This window comes from Sinohyriopsis cumingii, unplaced genomic scaffold (genome assembly GCF_028554795.1).
Source record: "Sinohyriopsis cumingii isolate HCF-2022 unplaced genomic scaffold, ASM2855479v2 utg000198l, whole genome shotgun sequence".
Taxonomy (NCBI): Eukaryota; Metazoa; Mollusca; class Bivalvia; order Unionida; family Unionidae; genus Sinohyriopsis; species Sinohyriopsis cumingii.
The window spans coordinates 1585552-1606446 of NW_028315875.1; the positions used below are offsets into that span (position 1 = coordinate 1585552).

General features: G+C 35.3%; 1 protein-coding gene across 1 annotated transcript in view; it reads left to right on the forward strand.

The window, feature by feature from the left end:
• The first annotated feature begins 5289 nt into the window (after nt 1-5289).
• The window catches only part of LOC149774566 (uncharacterized), a 32587-nt gene continuing 16981 nt past the window's right edge, over nt 5290-20895 (forward strand). Inside the window, exons 1-2 of the mRNA XM_089945097.1 lie at nt 5290-5759; nt 9352-9406. Coding sequence (XP_089801223.1) covers nt 5586-5759; nt 9352-9406 — 229 coding nt within the window. The 5' untranslated portion in view covers nt 5290-5585. The remainder of the gene's footprint in view (nt 5760-9351; nt 9407-20895) is intronic.

Below are 20895 nucleotides of genomic sequence, written 5' to 3' on the forward strand. Positions count from 1 at the left end.
ATGGAAGGCACTGGCAAAGATCAGAGACATGTGTAGCGCTACAAGCTTCGGGTTGATTGAAAGAAATATGACAAACAGTGGCTAGGTCAACCATACAACATGTGGCATTGCAGAAAGCAGTGCACCATCTCGGCTTTTATGTATTACAGAAGTTACGTTATTGCGATAGGCTTCGTCGTTCTATACGAAACGTCATCACCAACGGCTAGTGAATATCCATATTCTTAGAAGACCGACGAATGCCAACAGCAATAATATGCAAATTAAAAATGGCAGATTGGTTGGTGATGTGCAGGGCAACTTTATTTGTATAGCAATTGAGGGGTCTGTTGAATGTACCAAATTATTGCTTCTGGTAAGCTTTCATTAGTTTTTATTTAAAGGTAGTTCAACATGACGAATTGGTACATTCCACAGTATACGTTGGTTGAAATTTGATACCCTAACTGACATTAGGTTTGATCTCTCCGAGGAAATGTGTAAAATAACCTTATTTCAAATATCGATACCAGAGAGAAATACCGTATGCGATTTCTCTTGAATTTTCTGGAAGAAATGAATACGTACCAGTATTGCAAATCTCATACCATATTACGGATGTCAACAGATTATTAAATAAAGTAATTGCAATATACAAAACAGTTCTTGAATGAATGTTCAGAAAGTTCTATACATGTTCGGTTAACTCGAAACCTGTCTGGTGGGTTCGAGAATGTGAGGTGCTGAGAACCAAAGTAAAGAAACATACATTGCTGAGAAAATTTCACCAAGCAAAAATTTTCTGGAAGATCTATTTTAACATATAATAGAGAAGCTGGATTTTAAAATATTGGTCACGAAAACGGGTACATACCAATAGGAAACTAAAATTGTTTAGTAACGTGATATTGGAAGCAAAAAGGTAACTCTTAAAACTGTGCGTTACGATTCATCCAAGTTTTGGCGATAGGTACAAACTCCTATGCATGTAATTATGATATTTCATGTATAGAAATGAAAGGTGGGTAAAACTATTTGAAAAGTGTTCTTTTTACTGAAGAAGAACACTTACATTCAATATATAACTCTCTTATAAAGCAAAGAATGCCACATGATGACAATATTTTAAAGAATCCAGCTGAAGTAAGATCAAGGATTGGACTACTTGCCTGGAAATGTACTAAACCTGATGAACTACTTGCATTCAGATTTCACCTGTGTGAGCAAAGACGAAACGAGTAAATTTCTAATATAAATTGATCTTGTAAGTACTTGCGGGGGTGGGGGTAGTGTCTATCCAATGTATGCAAATGGAGTGGGACATGATTTAATATGAAATTCTGACTGACAGACTTTATACTTGGGATAAGACAAAGGTTATTCAGCTCGAAATAATATAATATTTTCTCAGTAGACGCAAACCTCAATAATATTTGTCATGAATGAGAGGGTCGTTTCTAATGTCTAGACGATAACTTTTCTAAGGCTTTTGATAAGGTTAAACACGTAACTTTCTTCCCAAAGCTAGCCATTGAAGGCGTACATGAGAAATTTTAACATTGTAAGGCAATGTAAACTAAGCTGTAATCGTGTGTACGAACAGGGAAGGGATTGGCCGATGGGTATAGGAGTCACAGTACTCATTCAGCTCTCATAATAAACTCATGGAAGCACCATGAAGTTAAAAATCCACTACCTTTAAACTTTGCATGCTTAAAATCAAATCTATATTTCTCAATATAAACGCACCATTGATGCAAGTTTCCGTGTAGAGTAAAACATGAGTCAATGTATGTTAAATCTCATCCTGTCACACACCTGAAGAACTTATGGGATGGTCTGTCTTCATCTCGTCCTTTAGGACCAGTCTATTATATTTACTACTCTAAAGTTACTTGGAGGTTTGTTATTCAACTTTACACGCATATTTATCTCATGGTCTATTTGGTCCTTAGTCAAACTAACTAGGGCTAATCGGACATCCAATATGGCCAGCACATCGACCATCTTCTCATCAATGGACGGTCATGTCAGCATGAGAGTTTCATTGAAACATTTCTTATTGTGTCTAGTTGGTCCTAAATGAACCTTGTGCCGATATAATCTCAATATGTCCGCCAAAGCAGCCATCCTGAAAATCTTGTCATCGCTACTTCTTCTGAATGGATGATCATGTCAGCATGTGGTTTTCATTCAAAGACTTTTATTATGTTTGGTCGGTCCTAAATGAAATGGTGCCAATGTGAGGTCCAATATGTCCGTCAGAGCAACCATGTTAAAAGAAAGAAATATTCGTAAATATTCGGAGGTTACTTTCCGCCCAGGAAAGCATACGTTCCTTTGCGGGACTCTTGTTTTGATCTACACGTTTATCAAACAAGTTTTTAAATCCGCACATAAAAAATTAAATGCAAATATACGGCGCTACTGTTCCTAAGTTAATCCTGCAAAAGGACTTAAATTCCATCAATAATATTAATATTGATCGTTTCTGCGTGGATTGAACTTAGGCCGTTCTATATAATTCGGGGGAGGGGGTGCGTCAAGCGTACGTCTGCAGGTGTGTGTGTGTGTGTGTGTGTAAAAAGTACGCATTTATACGGGGGGGGGGGGACGGATAAAGCTTTGCCAGATTTTGCGTACGTACTAAATCGATGACCCGTACCCGAGAAAATATTTTGCTGAATGCTTTCTCTTTAATTCGTTATTTCATGAAACATGTTAGAAGTGTTGGCAAATATTCACGTGATTTGAAGAAAAGGTCGAATAATTTTTATGTGATTAATGTATTTTTAATTTTATGGGCACATATGAGATTAGGCAAGAATTTAAGAGATTTTCATAGTAATACTAAGGAGTTAATGTATCTGCCAAATGTAAATTTAGACTGCGCGTGTGATCACATAATAAGTATTCACTTTCTAATGTCTTGCACTAACAATAAATGGTACTAGCAGCCACCTCGCTTGGCGCTCAACATTAAGAGGTTAGTGTTAGGACTGGTCGGCGTAGTGTCAGGATAATGTGACTGGGTGGGACATTATGCTACATGTCTACGGCATGATGCCCCGCTGCTAGACAGCAATATAAACTGCCACACTAAAGACATCGTAGCGAGATGACTGAAAAATTGTTGAAAGCTACGTTAAAAATCCAAATCACAGAGAGAGAGAGAGAGAGAGAGACGTGCACACAAATGTTTTGCATGACTTAACTAAGCATATAAAGGGATTTGTACATAATTTATAAGGCTTGAAACACACAGTAACCACGAAATAATTATCGGTTAGTCATTTTAATCCAATTTATCTCACTATGTTACCAACAGGATATTATAGCATTATTAAATATGTGACTGCTTTTTTATGAGATAATCATAGTTACTGCTTTCACTGGTTATTTATAATGCTTTGTTTAAATACAAGTCAAATTTCTCTATTGAAATGTTCTCCGTGTTTTCAGTTACTGTGTTTGGCTATTAGACATATGGTTCCTGCAATCGGAAGACATCGTAGCTTTCCCCGTGTTCATATTGGTTCTGGGAGGTGAAAGGTTCTGTGTGAGACCTGGTTCTCAGTCTCATCAAGACAGCGGCTCACTGGGCCTGCTCGAAATTTATGATATATTGAGAAAGGGGACTAGTACAGTATCAATCTTTCAAATCCCTGTGTTTTTCAAAACCGGTCATTTCCCTTTAGGCATTATTGTACTGTGGTCTTCTTTTAAGATTTACTAACCTCCGAAATTAAAGAGCATAACGTCCAAAAATACACCCCTCCGAAACTGAAGATGTTACGCTTTGGAAAATTACATTAACACATTTAATTTTTACGAAGAAATGTGCTTAGTTTAAATTACAATCAAAAGATATATTTGACTGACCAGGCTAGTTTCGAAAATTAGCAAAGTAATGTTGATACGGGTTTGGAACTAAATGTGTTACTCTAAACATTCGGTCTTGACAGCTTAACCTCCGAGTTTGTCGGCGTAGGGATATTATCTAAATATGGGCATTCAATTGCATATGTGGCGCCCTATAGTTTCGGTTATGGAATTTACTGCTTGGCCTTCAGATGTTCATCTCTCAAAAATCTGCTAGCTCCATTTGGTCATTTTTATTTCCTGGGCTTCAGAGGTAAATTGTAAAAAATGAAAGAACCGGTAACTGTTTTTAAAATATTTTACTTATTTGGTAATTCATTAAATTCATGAAAGCAACATAAAGGCATGTTGCATATGTAAACAACTTCACATTACTCCCATCACTGTCTCAGAAGTTCATAATATCTGCAGAGTGCCCACGTAAAGAACGCATAGTTATTACTGTATGATTTAATTTTGGTTTTATGCCTGAAATATTTCAGTTGCAAGCATCAGAACAGTCCTTTTGAATAATTCTCCTGTATTCACACCACCACCACCACCACCACGGAATATTGTTTATTAGTGTCAGAGTCCTAAATAAGGGACAGCATGAATGAATTAGAATAGAATGAATTGCAATAAAAAAATTAATGTAAATGAAAATGAACTGAAGCAATCAATTAGAAGTTTAATGAGGTATAAGTCAATAATAGGTTTATTCTTAAAAGAATTGGGTCAGTCAGTTAAAAATACATTTGTTGCTATAATAATTTCTCAGTTTACCAAATGTGAACCCCATATGATGAAAATTAGGTTGTTTGTAAAAATGCACATTACATTTTGTCAACATCGCTGCCAATGTTATACTGGAAGACAGACACATGAAACTTGCCATTATTGTTCCTCATATGTCGCCGATACGTATATACGTATGTCTGCTACGAAGGTAAATATCTAATAATCGAAATGGTTGAGGGGTGATGAAAAGTATGATAATTTATTATAGTACTAGTGAACTTTATTCATGCATAAGGCTCGTACTGACTTTTAGCTGCCTTCTCACAGGAAAATATTCAAAATAGCTCTTTGCTGTCAAAAATGAATGTATAAAAGAGGGGTTGGTGGCAGTGCTGGTTCAGTATAAAAGCCACCAGTTGTATTAGGAATTAACCTGGTTGCCGCAGTCAAAATCATACATGCACACTTTCTACAAAAAATCATTAGTTTTTTATTTGTATCTTCAGTGTAAAGTTATTATCATTTTTCTGAAATGTGTCATTGTCGGATGAAACTTCACCAGAGAAACTTTCCAGTGAGACCTCCTGCTTTCTACGGTGTCAAAATACGAAACTATCTGGTGTAACTTTACAGTGCCGATAACATTGGAGACATAATTTGACTTGAAGAAATAGCCGAAAGGCTCCGATTATTCTGTTTTGAAAATGGCCGCCTTGGCGAGACCGTTGGGGGAAGAAAAGATATATCATTTTAATGTTATATACAATCATGCTCGATCGAGGTATTCAGCAACACCTGATACGGAATTATCCCTTAGATTTGTGGAGTTTTTGGTCGGCAAACTTAATGAGTGGGGATACACTAAATTTTATTATTATGACGAACATGCTCTTCCTGGCAGAAATGTTTTCGAAGAATTGTTTCGCGTAGTGAATGGATCCGAATGGTCATTTGTCATACTAACCAAAGAATTCAGCAGCAACTGCTGGGTGAAATATTGTCAGATGGCAGCATTCAAGAATCTAATAGACAAAACAAAAAGAGATAAACTGATTCCCATAACCGTTGGTGATGTGAAACTACCTGTCGAATTGGAGGTCAATGATGTGCTTTCTTTCGACGATGATCGAACTACGTGGAATCAAGGCCATACAAGGCAGTTAAACCGATTATACAAGGTAATATATCTAATAGTTTTATAGATAGCAAACTTAACAAATTCAGCTAAAACTGGCAGTTGAAGCCATGATAAATATCTGCATTTTATATCACCTCTTCACCCTCTCACCTCCACTCAATTATTTACGACCTTCCAGTGTTGATGTGGTTTTTTTTTTAGACGGTTTTGTGGTTCCACATTAAGCTACTTTGAACAGTTAAAAAATAAATTATTTCTCAAATGTTTATCATTTTTTTAAAATCTATTTTCACTGGCAGAAAATGCATCTGTATACTTGTCGCTTTTGTCTTGCATCATATGAGATCAAAATTGGATTTTGATTGCTGCTGTGACTTGTTTGTGTGAGATTTTCATCAGTCTGAATCTGGTCCATTATGATACCCAAGGATCCATCCAAATTAATTCGGTGTGAATTTTAAACAAATGCTTTTTAATTTGATAAAAACAGTCATAATTAAGTATCCTTTAAAATGTTAAGCGAACCAAGGCCCAGCTAACCATGATGTACAAGATTGCGAACAACCTAGTGGACATACCACTGAACAAATACCTGACCTTGGCATATAGCCAAACTAGGGCAAACCACAGGAAAAAGTTCCAACTAAAGTCAGCATCGACAAATTGTTTCAAGTTCAGCTTCTTCCCATGTACAATAGGGACTTGGAACAAATTACCATCAATAATTGCAGAAGCTACTGACTTGGTATCTCAGAAGCAGGAGCTTTCCAAAATCACATTCTAATGAACTAGTCAGCTACAAGTAAGACCTAGTGATTCTCAGGGCTATGCTGGTTGAGGTTCCATATCTCATTGCCGCTACGGTAGCCTGATTGATCTGAGTATGAAGGGACGAAAACGTACACTGACACACTTTTACTTATTTCTGCCTTTCCTATCATTACTCTTCTGACTGTCCTATCACTTTCATCTTTAGTTTATCTTTGACCACGTACCACCCATTGCTTAATAGTCAAGTGTGACTGCGTCAACATATTTATAGATAGATTGATAACGGTTAGTGTTGATAACAATTATCATTGTTTTAAAATTAAGAAATTAATCAGATTTTAAAATAAAGACATAATTTTAAGAATAATAATTTATGTGTATCAGACATTGACATTTATCATATATTTAGTAATTATTTTGTATTGTTTTTAAGCATGGTGCTAGCTTAAAAAAGCTGTTACCAAAGAAATCGCCAACCTCAATATTTTGTTGCCAATTAAAAACAAAATGTAACCATTTTCATAATACAGTACAACCTGTTAATCTCAGCATACTCAGGACCAAGGTAATATTGTCCACTTAATAAAATCTTGAGATAAGTTTGAAGGGTGGATCTAAAAATATTCAGATTTCGTAGTGAGTAGGATTTACATGAGAGAAAAATAACAGTGGAAGAAGAAACAATAATGTCATAAGTACTGTACTTCATGTATATGACAAATCCATGAATCTGAGTATAGATCATGTTAGAAAATTTATATATCATTCACATCCTGTTAGAAAACACAAACAACACTCAGACAAGTTAGTCCTTGTTTGATCTGTATCCCTATGTCAACAAATACCTATCACTAAACAATTTACTTTGATATTATTATTGCAAGTGGCATGTGGCTGTACAGATAATACCTTGAACATTTGCGAGGTTAGGTTCCAGAACCAGTCGCGGATCAGGAGGAATCGCGAATGTTTGGTACGAGTCACTAAAAATACTAATAAATGCTTATTTCTAGGGTTTAAACCCTAAATATGACCCAAATCTTGCTCCCAAAGCACTTTAATTTCATTTAAAAGTTAGCTTAATACATTACCCTTAAAAAGAGAAATAAATGGTTGAAATAAAAATAGAGTACAGTATTGCCTAATGGGTATTTGCCACACTAGCGCATTTACAGTACGGTACATTTATACTAATATTACCCCTATACTAATTCATTGGCTGCCGTTTTCTTTTGCACTCACAGTAAGGTAAAACCAAGTAACGAATGGGACTGTAAACTTAATGACTGACGTTTTCTTTGTCATTGTCAGGAAGGTAAACTAGGTAAACTTCATATGTCACAGAAGTCATATAACGAAGGTACAATTGAATAAAATAAAGAAAACATGTACGTAGAGGGTACCAATAAAAATTTCGCGAATCCGTGAATTCACGAATCCAGAAACGCGAATGCATGAGGTATTACTATATAGTGGTTTAAATGCTACATGTACATGTACTTATATTGGCCTAGAATTTGGTCAGCTGGAGACAGCTATCATCTGGCTGAGGCTACGATGGAGATGAGACTATTCATAGCAAAATGAAAACATGAAAAAATTAAACAATTAACAAATATCATTGTGTGATGTCCCACTGTCAGTTAACCTGAAAACCAGATATCAATGGTTGAAACTTAATTTGTGTGTTATGTCACAATTGATAATGATCATAAACACAAACAATTTTCCTGCAGAAACAAAACTTTCAAAATGGTGTTCCTATTACATTGGAAAATGCAACAATTGATCTTTCCATTGCTTTTATTTAAATTTGGTACTGACATCCTTTGATGACAGGTGCTTTGTTTTAATTGAAGATTGTAGTCGGCTTGCTTTGATCAAAGGTATATTTGTTATTAAAGTCACAGCTAAATGCCAACCTTGGAGGTCCAAACAAATGCCAGTTTGTTATTGTGTCAGTAACATCAAATAATTGTAGAACATTGATTGAGATCAACATTTTTTTTCTTCATTTGCTTAGTATTTATACAGATCAATTGGTGCTTCAAAAGTGTTAAGTTTTCATGAAATTTCACTAAAATGTTTATCTGGGTACATTTGGTGTAAAGTAAAGCGTCCTTTGGTCAATTGTAGCCATTCCTGTTTGATCCCTGGCCGAGTCATACCAAAGACTTACAAAAATGATACTAACAGCTGCCTCGCTTGGCACTCAGCATTAAGAAGTTAGTGTTAGGACTGGTTGGCCTGGTGTGAGGATAATGTGACTGGTTGGGACATCATGCTACGTGTCTGTGGCATGATGCCCCAGTGTTAGACATCACTATAAACTGCCACACTGCAGACATTGTAGCGATATGACTGAAAAATTGTTAAAGCTATGTTAAAAATCCAAATCACACACACATACATTTGTCAGTCACTCAGTTGATGTTTAACTAGTACTGCACTTCATCTGCAAATAAAGATTCAAAAGGGGTGGATAATGAGAAAGTTGAGACATGTCAAGGGGATGTACAGATAATAATAATTGTGTGTCCCCTGAAATTTTCTACTTATTTGATGGGACACCTGGGGTCTTTGAAAAACCTGACAGAATCTTCTTTCCCACTCTACCATTGACCTAGCCTAGTACTTTTGAAGTTGATACTGCTACTTCAAAAAAATTAAAATATTGGATGGAGCTAGTTATTTTTGTAACATGAATGTATTGTTCCTAAAATTAAACATTTAATTTACCCAGCCTTATACATTCCTGTCTTCACCTCTAACTGTAATAGGTTATGAGAAAACGTAGGATCATTACAACTTTGGTCGAATCAGTGACCTGTTTATGATGTTTTTTGTCTGATATTTTGCAGGTTCTAGACGAAAAAATATCAGTTGCTGCTACAGCTGAAGTTGTGCCAGTACAAGGTGAATTCATTTCAAATTTTTACAAAAATACCTTTACATCGACATATTGATACAAGTCAAAATGTTTGCTTGATAATCTATGTATTTCTTATTTCCATGAACCATTTTTTAATCATCTATGTAATGTTTCTCATTTTCCTGATTTTTAAAAAAAAAATCCGTATTGTTTCTCATTTCATGAAGTGTTTTTTCGTAATTTGTAATATTTCTCATTTTCATGAATTTTTATAAAAAAATGTGTATTGTTCAGGGATGGTGCTGTGCTTTGCCAATGCTGCAATTTGTGATTTTTTTATACGTATTGGCGACAAAATTCCATCTGGTGATTTTTTGGGCAACAACATTTTTGGGCTGTTTAAACATGTATATATAATTTGGGTTTGGGGTGGAGATATTCAAAGGCACCATGAAAGGAAGTGGCAGACTTTGATACAAAATGCACTAGGAGCTGTCTGTTGTTGAAAAATGGCAATAATCTAAAGGCAAAAAAAAGTCACATAAAATGACACAATTACCTCATATTACCCTCATGACCCAGAATGGTACCCTGTCTATCATACTGTAAAACATACAAGGTAAGTAACTTTCAAAAACTTTGTTCCACACTTTTCCCTTGATTTCCTTATGCTATTTAAGTCTTTGAAGGCACATGACCATAATCTATGGATTGTTTTACTACTGAGATATTTTTCTGTTGATCTCTTTTATAATATGACAGACAGAATGTCTAACACAGATCGTAAGCCTAAATAGTTTGCCTGCAAAGCAGAAACTTTCACAGCACAATAAAAGTGTTCCAATCAGTTTGGAAAATGCTACAATCAGTCAGCTTCCACTGCTTTTATTTAAGTTTGGAGCTAACTTCCTTTGAGGAAAGGTGCATTGTTTTAATTGAAGAATGTGGTTGGCTTGCTTTGATGAAGGGTGTGTGTGCTATTGAAGTCACAGGTGCTCGATGAAAGCCTGATGTTGAAATAAAAGCAATCATCTGATGGAAAAACTGATACTGAAAAAAATTACCTCAGATTACCCCCTATGACCAGTTCTCACATAGTACCCTGTCTATCATACTATACAACAGACAAGGTAAGTAACTTTCAAAAACTTTGTTCCACACTTGACCCTTGATTTCCTTATGCTATTTAATTCTTTGAAGGCACATACCATAATCTGTGGCTTGTTTTACTCCTGAGATATTTTTCTATTTGTCTATCATACTATAAAAGAGATAAATAGAAAAATATCTCAGGAGTAAAACAAGCCATAGATTATGGTCATGTGCCTTCAATAAGATCTTGCAAAATAATGCGTTATACCCATATTTATTAATGAGTTTATCTTGCATCTGACTGGCCACTAAGATCATGGAAAGTTCCAGCTGCAAAGAGCTCTTTGAGATTACTAACAAGCTAATGTCAATGAACAGATCAACACCGCTTCCAGCTACTTTCTGTCCAGGCGTCCTTCCGGACATGTTTGCGAATTTATTCCGTGACAAAGTACAAACCATTAGAGATAAGCTTGACACCACAATTTCAATTGACTCATCGTCACCATACAGTTGGGATACAGAATTTGAGCGGCAACCATTAGCAGCATTTGAACCTGTTTCTATGGATTTTGTACGTACAATCGTGATGAAGAGTGCACCAAAGTCATGTGAACTTGATCCAATTCCAACATCACTGCTGCTTGAGTGCTTAGATACAGTATTGCCTTCACTAACTGATGTTATTAATACCTCTCTCTCATCAGGGTAATTGCCATCATTTTTCAAAACTGCCACTGTAAAGCCTCTGCTGAAGAAACCAACACTAGACCATAATGATTTAAAGAACTACCGCCCAGTTTCTAATCTCCCATTCATATCAAAAATCTTATAAAAGGTTGTTCTATCCCAGCTTGTATCTCATCTAAATTCAAACAGTCTTTTTAGCAATGTACAATCTGCATATCGCCCTTGCCACAGTACTGAAACTACTCTTCTAAAAGTAGTTAATGACATTCTCTCTGCGTTGGATAGCAAAAAGATTACAGTCCTCACCCTCCTTGATTTGTCTGCAGCATTTGACACAATAGACCATGATATATTACTTCACCGTCTCCAGCGTGTATTTGGCATTCATGGTACAGCCTTACTGTGGTTCAAGTCCTACTTGGTCAACAGGACAAATATTGTATCTGCAAACGGAATACACTCCAGCCCAGTTGATCTATGTTGTGGTGTGCCACAGGGCTCTGTTCTTGGACCTGTTCTCTTCATTCTGTACACTCAGCCGCTCTCAAGTGTCATAGATCATCATCCAGTGTCTCACCAATTGCACGCTGATGAGCTGATAGCACCCAAATATACAAATCTAGCCACCCAACTGAAGTTGGTGCTACCATCCAAGGTGTAGAGAGGTGCATTTCTGATGTGAAATTATGGATGACATGTAACAAGCTACAGATGAATGATGATAAAACTGAGGCCATTCTGATCACAACACAAAGACTTTCACATTCACATCCTTTACCTCAAACAATAAATATCAGCAACGCCAACATTAAATTCACACAATCAGTACGAAACCTAGGTGTTACTCTGGACAGTACTCTCACATTACACCAACATGTCATGAACATATGCAAGGCTGCATATCTTGAGCTGAGATGCATCAGCTCAGTTCACAAATATCTTTCAGTTGATGCCACTAAAACACTTGTGTGTTCATTAGTACTTTCAAGACTGAACTATTGTAACTCAGTTCTGTCTGGTTCATCTCAATATCTGCTCCAGAAACTTCAAAAAGTTCAAAACACAGCTGCTCGGATCATACTTAGAGTACCACGATCTGAGCACACCTCCCTGCTGCTCTGTACCCTACACTGGCTATCCATTCGATCCAGAGTCAAACACAAAATTTGTTCTCTGTGCTTCATGTCACTGTCGGACTCTAGTCCAACATACCTATCTGATCTCACCCATGTGTACACACCAGCAATATACTTAATGCTCCTCTTCTGACAATCGTATACTCATTATTCCCACTATGAAAACAAAGTCATATGGACAGCGTTCTTTTGCATACCAGGGCCCAAAAACGTGGAATGAATTGCCCACTGAACTTAGACACAAAGACACAGTGATCACATTCAAGAGGGCTCTCAAAACTCACTTATTTCGACTGCAAGAACAAACTTAAAGACTTGGTAATGTTTCCTACCTGAAATATTCTCAGCATGTTTTTTATTTTTTAATGTTTTTCTAATTTCATGGTGTTTGTTTTTGTAATAATATTATTATATGTTTTTTTTATCTTATCGGTGTTGTCTAATGTTGTAAATTGCTTAGAGCTTCTAAAGATTAGGTGCTATACAAAGTCCTCATTATTATTATTATTATTATTATTACCACTCTAGAGGCAATTATTCTGATCCAGATTCAGTCAAAACTGGAATAGTGTTTATATGATCAAGATTTTTGGACAATATCAAAAGTGAATTGAGATCCCTGTGTATGAATAAGATGATCTTGTGTCTGATGGGATGTGCTTCTTGCCACTCTTGCAACAAGATCTTTTTCATTTGATTTTTATCAGACTTCACATATGCAGCAGGCTATATTAATCAGTTTACATGTATTTAAAACTTGGTAAATGGGTTTATATCGTCAAGATTTTGTATGACTTCAGTTTTGAGTAAGAGACTTCATTTTAATTCTGCCATTATCTTGAGTCTTGTCAAGATATATAATAAAATAGATAAAATAAACATGATATATGTAAAGTGCAGGAGATAGTTTACCAAGGTTGTGTTTTTACTGTCCCATAAAAGCCTACTTAGCGATGTGGTCAGCTGTTGAGTTACTTGAGCCAGGTGAAAAATATGAGTCACATCAATACTACATCTATACTATCTGCAAATATGTGGTAGTGTCATTCTTTCTTAATGGTCACCTTTATTCATCGGTCACCTGTTCTTAATGGCAGTTCTCCTTTCATTGTATAAATGACATGTAGTATAGTTGCCCACATTCCATTGTTAATGTCAAAGTGTTCTGAACCAAATAATGGTGGTGTACTGTTTTAAGCTGTCACTTGAGTTTATTGAGAGTAACCAATTAATAAATGCAAACAAAGTGTTTGATTTACAAGAAGGACATTGGTTTTAAAAGAAGATATGTCATGTGAATGGATATATGTCAACATTGCTGAACTAGCTTCAAGTGATTGTACTCAGGTTACTTGGTTAGTGTGAATGGATATATGTCAACATTGCTCAACTAGCTTCAAGTGATTGTACTCAGGTTGCTTGGTTAGCATAACATGAAGTAGACTTAATTTGTAGATTGGAGGTGAGGTGGTAAAAGCTGAATGTGAATTATCCATCTTATAGCCAACCACCACCATTTTTGCAGTGTTGTTACCATGCTATATGCAGTCATCAACATTTTTTTAAAAGAGAATTAATCTTCTCTCGATTTCCTTTCTTTTATCAACAGTTTCCTATTATGTGTATTGCATGATAATAGAAGGTCAAGGCTGTGTTATTCAGCAGTTTCCTATTATGTGTATTGCATGAGAATAGATAGCAGATCAAGGCTGTGTTATTCAACAGTTTCCTATTGTTTATTGCATGATGATAGATAGCATATCAAGGCTGTGTTATTCAACAATTTCCTATTACATGTATTGCATGATAATAGATATCAGATCAAGACTGCGTTATTCAACAGTTCTATTATGTGTATTGCATGATAATAGATAGCAGATCAAGGCTGTGTTATTCAGCAGTTTCCTATTAGGTGTATTGCATCATAATAGCAGATCAAGGCTGTTATTCAACAGTTTCCTATTACATGTATTGCATGATAATAGATAGCAGATCAAGGCTGTGCTAGGGTTTTCCTACATATTGTTCATTATGCAGAAAAATAACATCCTGCTTTCAAACATTTCATATTCCCATCTGTTAGTGCCATTATAATTATTATATGCAAGGTCTGCACTAGAACATCTCTTTCCTGCTCCATTAAAAAAGGATCTGTTAGAGAACTTCTCCTTTCCACTCCACTAGAAACATCTCCTTTCCACTCCAGGGTTTATGTTAGAAGTGTGCACTTTCATCATTGCTTGGTTGTGTGTAATGCATGTGTAGTAGCGCCTTTCTGATGTCACTGCGCTATGGGGAATTAGTCCCAAGCAAGAGGGTTTCTTCTTTTTCTACCTTTAATGATGTATGTTGCCCCTAGTTCTTCATGCTGACTCCCTGCACTATGTTTGACCTGGTTATTTAAACAATCCTAGCGGACTTCAGAGAAAACATTCCCTGAAGACCTATTCTAAACTAATATTCTGGTCTGATTGTGTTAGGTGCAGACCCTTTATCTAACTCTAATCTACATATCAAAATGCACAGAATCTAAATTTTGTAATCCAAAATAAAGCCATATATGTACTCTCCATACACACTCTTTTCCCACTGATGCTGTGTGTTAGAATTTACAAAAATATTATTTTGAATATGAAATTACTTGTAAACTTTATCCTTTTGAGCAAATTACTTCAGAATTAAACTATAACTACTCAACTCTATTTTAAGCACTTTATACCTACTAAAAGAGATTCAAATTTCCCTTCAAATGGTCACTAATTTTAATGTTTAAGCATTATGGCAAACTTGCTATAATTGATTTTAATTAGCTTTACAAACACATCTTCCAACTGTTCTACTGACTCCTTTGTTTCAATTTCTCTGGACTGTAACTTGACACCATAGCATTTGAATAGCTGCTGGTAACCTAGTATTGACCCCAAATCTCTGCCTCTAAATCTAACAGTGACTGTAGAGTTACTCTATCATAGACATACTGTTATTAAATTTATGTAGAGAATTTAGAAAATTTATACACAAATATATCTTTCCTTCTAAAACTAATATAAATACCATAGCACCTGAAATAACTAAATTTAGCCCTATAATACATGTCTGGTAAACAAAAGTAACCTTTAAAACAATTAGAAATGCCATTGTTGCTTGTGATGATTTCCATTTTGTAATTTTGATATTTTTTTCAACCAGTTATTTGAATTGCTGGAAAAATATATAGCTAAGTAAATAACAAAAGTGAGTTTCAGAAAAAGTTGACCATTTTTCACATTTATTTTCATCTGGGGTTGAGCAAAGAAAATAATTACTTTTAACAAATATATTTTGGTAAAACACCTTAGGTACAATATTTTGGAATGTTTGTTTTACAATTTTCCAATAAGGCTTAAGATCCCTTTTCCTCTATACATTTAGGGGCCCCGAGTGGTCTAAAGCGCTCACCGTTACGGATCACTGCCATCTCATCTCTGTCTGTGTGGGTACGAGTCTCGGGTTTGGCCAATGTGGGTATGTGAGAAAGCTTGCCAGTAGCTTCTCGTGGGTCGGTGGTTCTTTCCGAGGTTTTTCCCAGTTCTTCCTCCACCATTAATACTGGCCACCATGTATAGCCTATCTTGTGCTGAAAAATGGCGATACACCCCACAACAACAACAAAAATCCAGTATACATTTTTATGTAATCATCATTATGTCCTACATGTCCACCATTAATTATAATATTAGTCAGCTGAAGATGTTTATCATCTTGCCAAGGTTACCTAGGGGATGGGGCTGTTCATAGCGAAATTGAAACATGTACGCAAATTAAAAAGTTTAACAAACATTTTTGCGATCTTCATTTAACTTGATGGCCAGATACCATTGGTTTCAAAAGGTCAGAAATTTAATTGCATTTATGCCACCAAATGGTCTGTGAACTTAAGCATAAACTTTTTTCCTGCAAAAAGGAAACTTCCACAGCACAGTAAATGTGTTCCAGTCATTTTGGAAAACGCAACAATTCAACAGATTCCATTGCTTTTATTTAAATTTGGTGCTGACTTCCTTTGATGAAAGGTTGTAAAATTAGGTCTGCAAAAAAGATGAAGAAATTTTAACTGGAACGCAGACTTTGTTCACTTTTAAGAGTGGTAACCAGAATCAATTCAGAGTTATTTCTTTTTACTTGGTTTGTCTATTATGTCTCTTATTATAATAAAATATCCAGTGTTATTATAAATTTACTTGTTATACCTAAAAAAAATATAAATAAAAAGGCTTGTTTGATATATTTGGATTAGAACACATTGATTCCTGGGATTCAGTTACTCATATTGTTTATTTGTAGCTTTATGTCTAAAGAGAAATGTTTCCTTTTTTGACCAGTCATTTTTCAGCCATTTTCACAACCAGCATGCAAAATTCCTGCCAGTCCGATGCCAGCTAATTTCTTGGTGGACTGTAGCAAGAAAGAAGTCCATCTGATCAGTTGGCTATTTTAGGTATATTAATCTGCAGAACGTTTATTTTATTATATTAAAAGAAGTAATAGAAGCCAAGTGACAAATAATGGGAATTGTTTCTGAGGAGCGCTCACAAAATGAGAAGATAAATAAGTTGTGTTGTCCGCATTCAGTAGATGCTTGTAAGTTGTGTGTTGTCCACATTCAGTAGATGCTTGTAAGTTGTGTGTTGTCCGCATTCAATAGATGCTTGTATTTTCATGTGTTGTCTGCATTCAGTAGATGTTTGAATTTTCATGTGTTGTCTGCATTCAGTAGATGCTTGTATTTTCATGTGTTGTCCGCATTCAGTAGATGCTTGTATTTTCAGTTAAAAACCCTACTACATCAATATTATCTCTGATGACAAATGCTACTTCTGATTCCCACAATGAACATAGAGGTATTGAAGTGCCACAAAGCAACCAGAGACTGAAAACCTAACTCAGCCAAGGAAAATCGAATTATTAAAACAGAAGATGCCATTATGAAAGGAAAACATTGTTTTGAAAATAGATTACGGAATTTTGCTCAGAATATTTGAACAGGATCCGTGTTAAAGCCATTACATTATTGTTAACTGTTCAGCTTCAGTCTGCTGATGAATATGTAGTTGTACTAGTTCCAACAATACTAAAAATCATATTTTTACAGACCTAATTTCATGGGCAGCTGCACTTTGGATACCCGAGTCACATCTTTGGAAGCTGAATCTAGTTCTGATACTGTCAGTAAGACAAGTCATTGGATGAGAATCCCGATTCTTAGTCTGACTATGATTCAGACTGGTTATAAATGACAGCAACAGATGTTCATGCCCATCTGCATTTACCACTGAGTCATTGACTACATTTTGTCTTGTATGATGAAAGGTAGAACCAGGTGACTATGGACAGGACTGATATCATTTCCAGGTTACTGTGGGTTTGTGGGATTTTTTGGTTAATTTCTCACACTGCTTATATCAAGGTCTGTGTTTTATTAGGAGTAAGTGTTACATGGGAAAAGGTTTGAGTTTCTGATTGTTTTGATTAAATAGTATTATTTCAGTTACCAGTACTTTTAAGTTGATAACCTTTTTAAAGATTTTAGTGTTGCAGCCTTAAAAATGGAATGTCTGTAAGCCTAAAAATGGAATGTTTGTAAGCCTAAATATGGAATGTCTGTAAGCCTAAAAATGCTCAAAACTTTAAACAACTTCTCAGAAACTGCTTTTAGAAATTGACAAAAAATATGACAGCCAAACGTTCTGGCAATAGAAACATTTCAAAAAATATTTACTAATTATGCCAATTTATGATATTCTTTAAATGGCAGCTTTAAAAAATTAAGCTTAATTTGACCTAATTTACAGAAAGCATTCTTGCATGAGGGATATAAATAAATTTTACATAAGCTATGCCAGTCTGCCATGAGATGTGGATGGTGTTACTAAAATGGAAACACCTTTACCAATCTAAAATACCACGCAACCGACTTGGATAAAATTTGACAGAATGTGTCCTAGTTTGAATGCCTCTTAGTTTTATAAAAAATGATGATCTTCCGCCATCAAAACTGGTTGCCATTAGTAAAAGTAAAAAAAACAACAAACATTTACATAACTTTATCTCAGAAACTTGCTGAAAAAATTTGACAAACTAAGACTAAGCATCTTTGGCATATGGGCATTTCAGTATTGGGCATATGGGCATTTCAGTATTGGGCATATGGGCCTTTCTGTATTGTACATTTGGGCCTTTCTGTATTGGGCACATGTGCCTTTTCAGTATTTGGCATATGGGCCTTTCAGTATTGGACAAATGATGCTAAAGTATGATCAAATTTATATGAAGATATAATGTTCACACTGAAGCTAGATTGACTGTGACACAATTATTTTCATAACACCCAACAGCATTGGAAGAAATTTCAAGAGAAAGCATCTTAACCAGATTTTTTCTTTCATAAAAGCCGTGGTAAAGACTATTTAACATCACAAGTTCTGGGTTTTTTTTAGTTGAAACTAATCATGACCCATGCTTTATTATAATTTTGCAAATGTAGATGTTTTTACTAAAAAGGAAAACTGAAGGAATTTACTAATAATGCGGTGTAGCCTTGCTTGTGATTAAAGAAATACAAGCATCTCTGCAATCAGTGCATATGAGTATCAGAATTTCTTTACATGCATTGTGTTTATTAATAGCCAAGAAAAGAGTTCGCTGAAAGAACAACATTTGTTTGAAACACATGAATGGCCATTTATTTATCTGTGCAAATCTACAATCTTCTTTTTATGCCTTAGAGGCAGGATGAGAACAGATCCAGGAATACATGCTTGACCATTCATATTAGTGTCTCTTGTAATGCCAAATGAGTGTATGTCCAATACATGATCGTAAACTAAGTAACAGAAAAGAATGAAAACCAACAAGTTCAGTACATTTCATCAGTCAGCTAGTGTGGGTACGCGGGAAAGCTTGCCAGTAGCTTCTCGTGGGTCGGTGGTTCTTCCCTGGGTTTTCCAGGGTTCTTCCTCCACCAGTTATACTGGCCGCCATGTATAGCCTATCTTGTGCTGAAAAATGGCATTAAACACCAGAACAACAACAACAACAACAACAACAACATTTCATCAGATAATTTACTTCCCTTGAATACAAAGTGAAAATTTAAAAAGAACTACAATAATGTAAAATAACTCCCAGATAGTTGTAAAAGTTCTATAACAAGTCCAAACATCATGCTTCATGTCTGCTGCATGATGCCCCAGTACTAGACATCACTATAAACTGTCACACTGCAGACATCATAGCGATATGACTGAAAAATTGTTGAAGCTAAGTTAAAAATCCAAATCATGCACACACACACACATAACAAGTCCAAAACTATAGAATATTTTGAATGAATTCCATGTGTTCTTAATGAAATCCAATCCTGAAAGTGCTCATGTACCAATAGCCTGGAACAGTGTTTATGTGCTAACAGTCTATATATCTCAGTGATATAATCCAAAGTGTCTCATATGAATTTGCAATAATCACAAAATAGTGATTTAGTCCAGAAGTATTATTGAGCACTTTGCAATTCAGTAAATAATTTAAATAAATGAATCCTCAAATATAAACTGAAAGAAAACTAAAATTGATTCTTCTGTGTTAAGATATGAATTAGTAATTCTGATGTAAATAAATTTATATACTGGTACCTCTCCACCTGACCTATATTGCAGTCATTTTCTGGATATGCTATTTGATCCTATTGGAATTTTTCATCAGTTTTGTAAAAATGTCAGGTCTGTTTATATAAACTTTAGCAAGCTACCTGAGAAATGGCAAGTAGACCAAGTTTTTCCCAGGGGAATACCAATGTCATGAATTCATATCCAAGTAAACATGTTTCCCTCCAAGTATTACTAATCTTAATATATAGTCAATAATCAGAGACAAGTATTTGCAAAAATTAGCTGTGTAATATGTTGTTTATAAAAATAAACATTAGTCAGGTAGACCCAAACTCATACCCTCAATTATGGATAAAGGTCAATCATACAGTACAAATGAAATGTACCCATAACATAATGCACACTCGTTTCTATAAAGTATAGCCTAAAATCTCTTTATTCTGTAATTCAGGCAGTACATGGCTCATTCTGCTAATGATTGGATGGTTTGCTGATACATTTTGATGGCAGTCATTTGACATTTTTACCTGTTTAAGATTTCATGTAGTTAATTTAGTTAATGTAGTTAATTGGACCTTTATGCACACATCTGTCATTTGTAAGCTTATATCTATCCCAATAATCATCCTGTTTGTATTGGGTATAACCTAACTGCAATAGATGTCATAAACGAGTGACACTACAGATGCGAGATGGGTTGAACTAGAAGCAAAACTTTCTTTTCACTCACCTTACCGTAAAAATATCGGCATGTGGCTGGATCTCAACAAAAGTAACTTTTCCATACCAAACCAAGGTCAGTGTGACATATTTTTCATACATTGGTGACCTTTTTCTTTTACCTTTCTCTTAATTTTACTTCTACTAACCCAACATGTATACTTCCAGCAGTCATGAAAATTGATGTCATGATATCTCAAGAAAGGGTTCTCAGTCATACTAAAACTTGATCAACATGACCTAATTTTC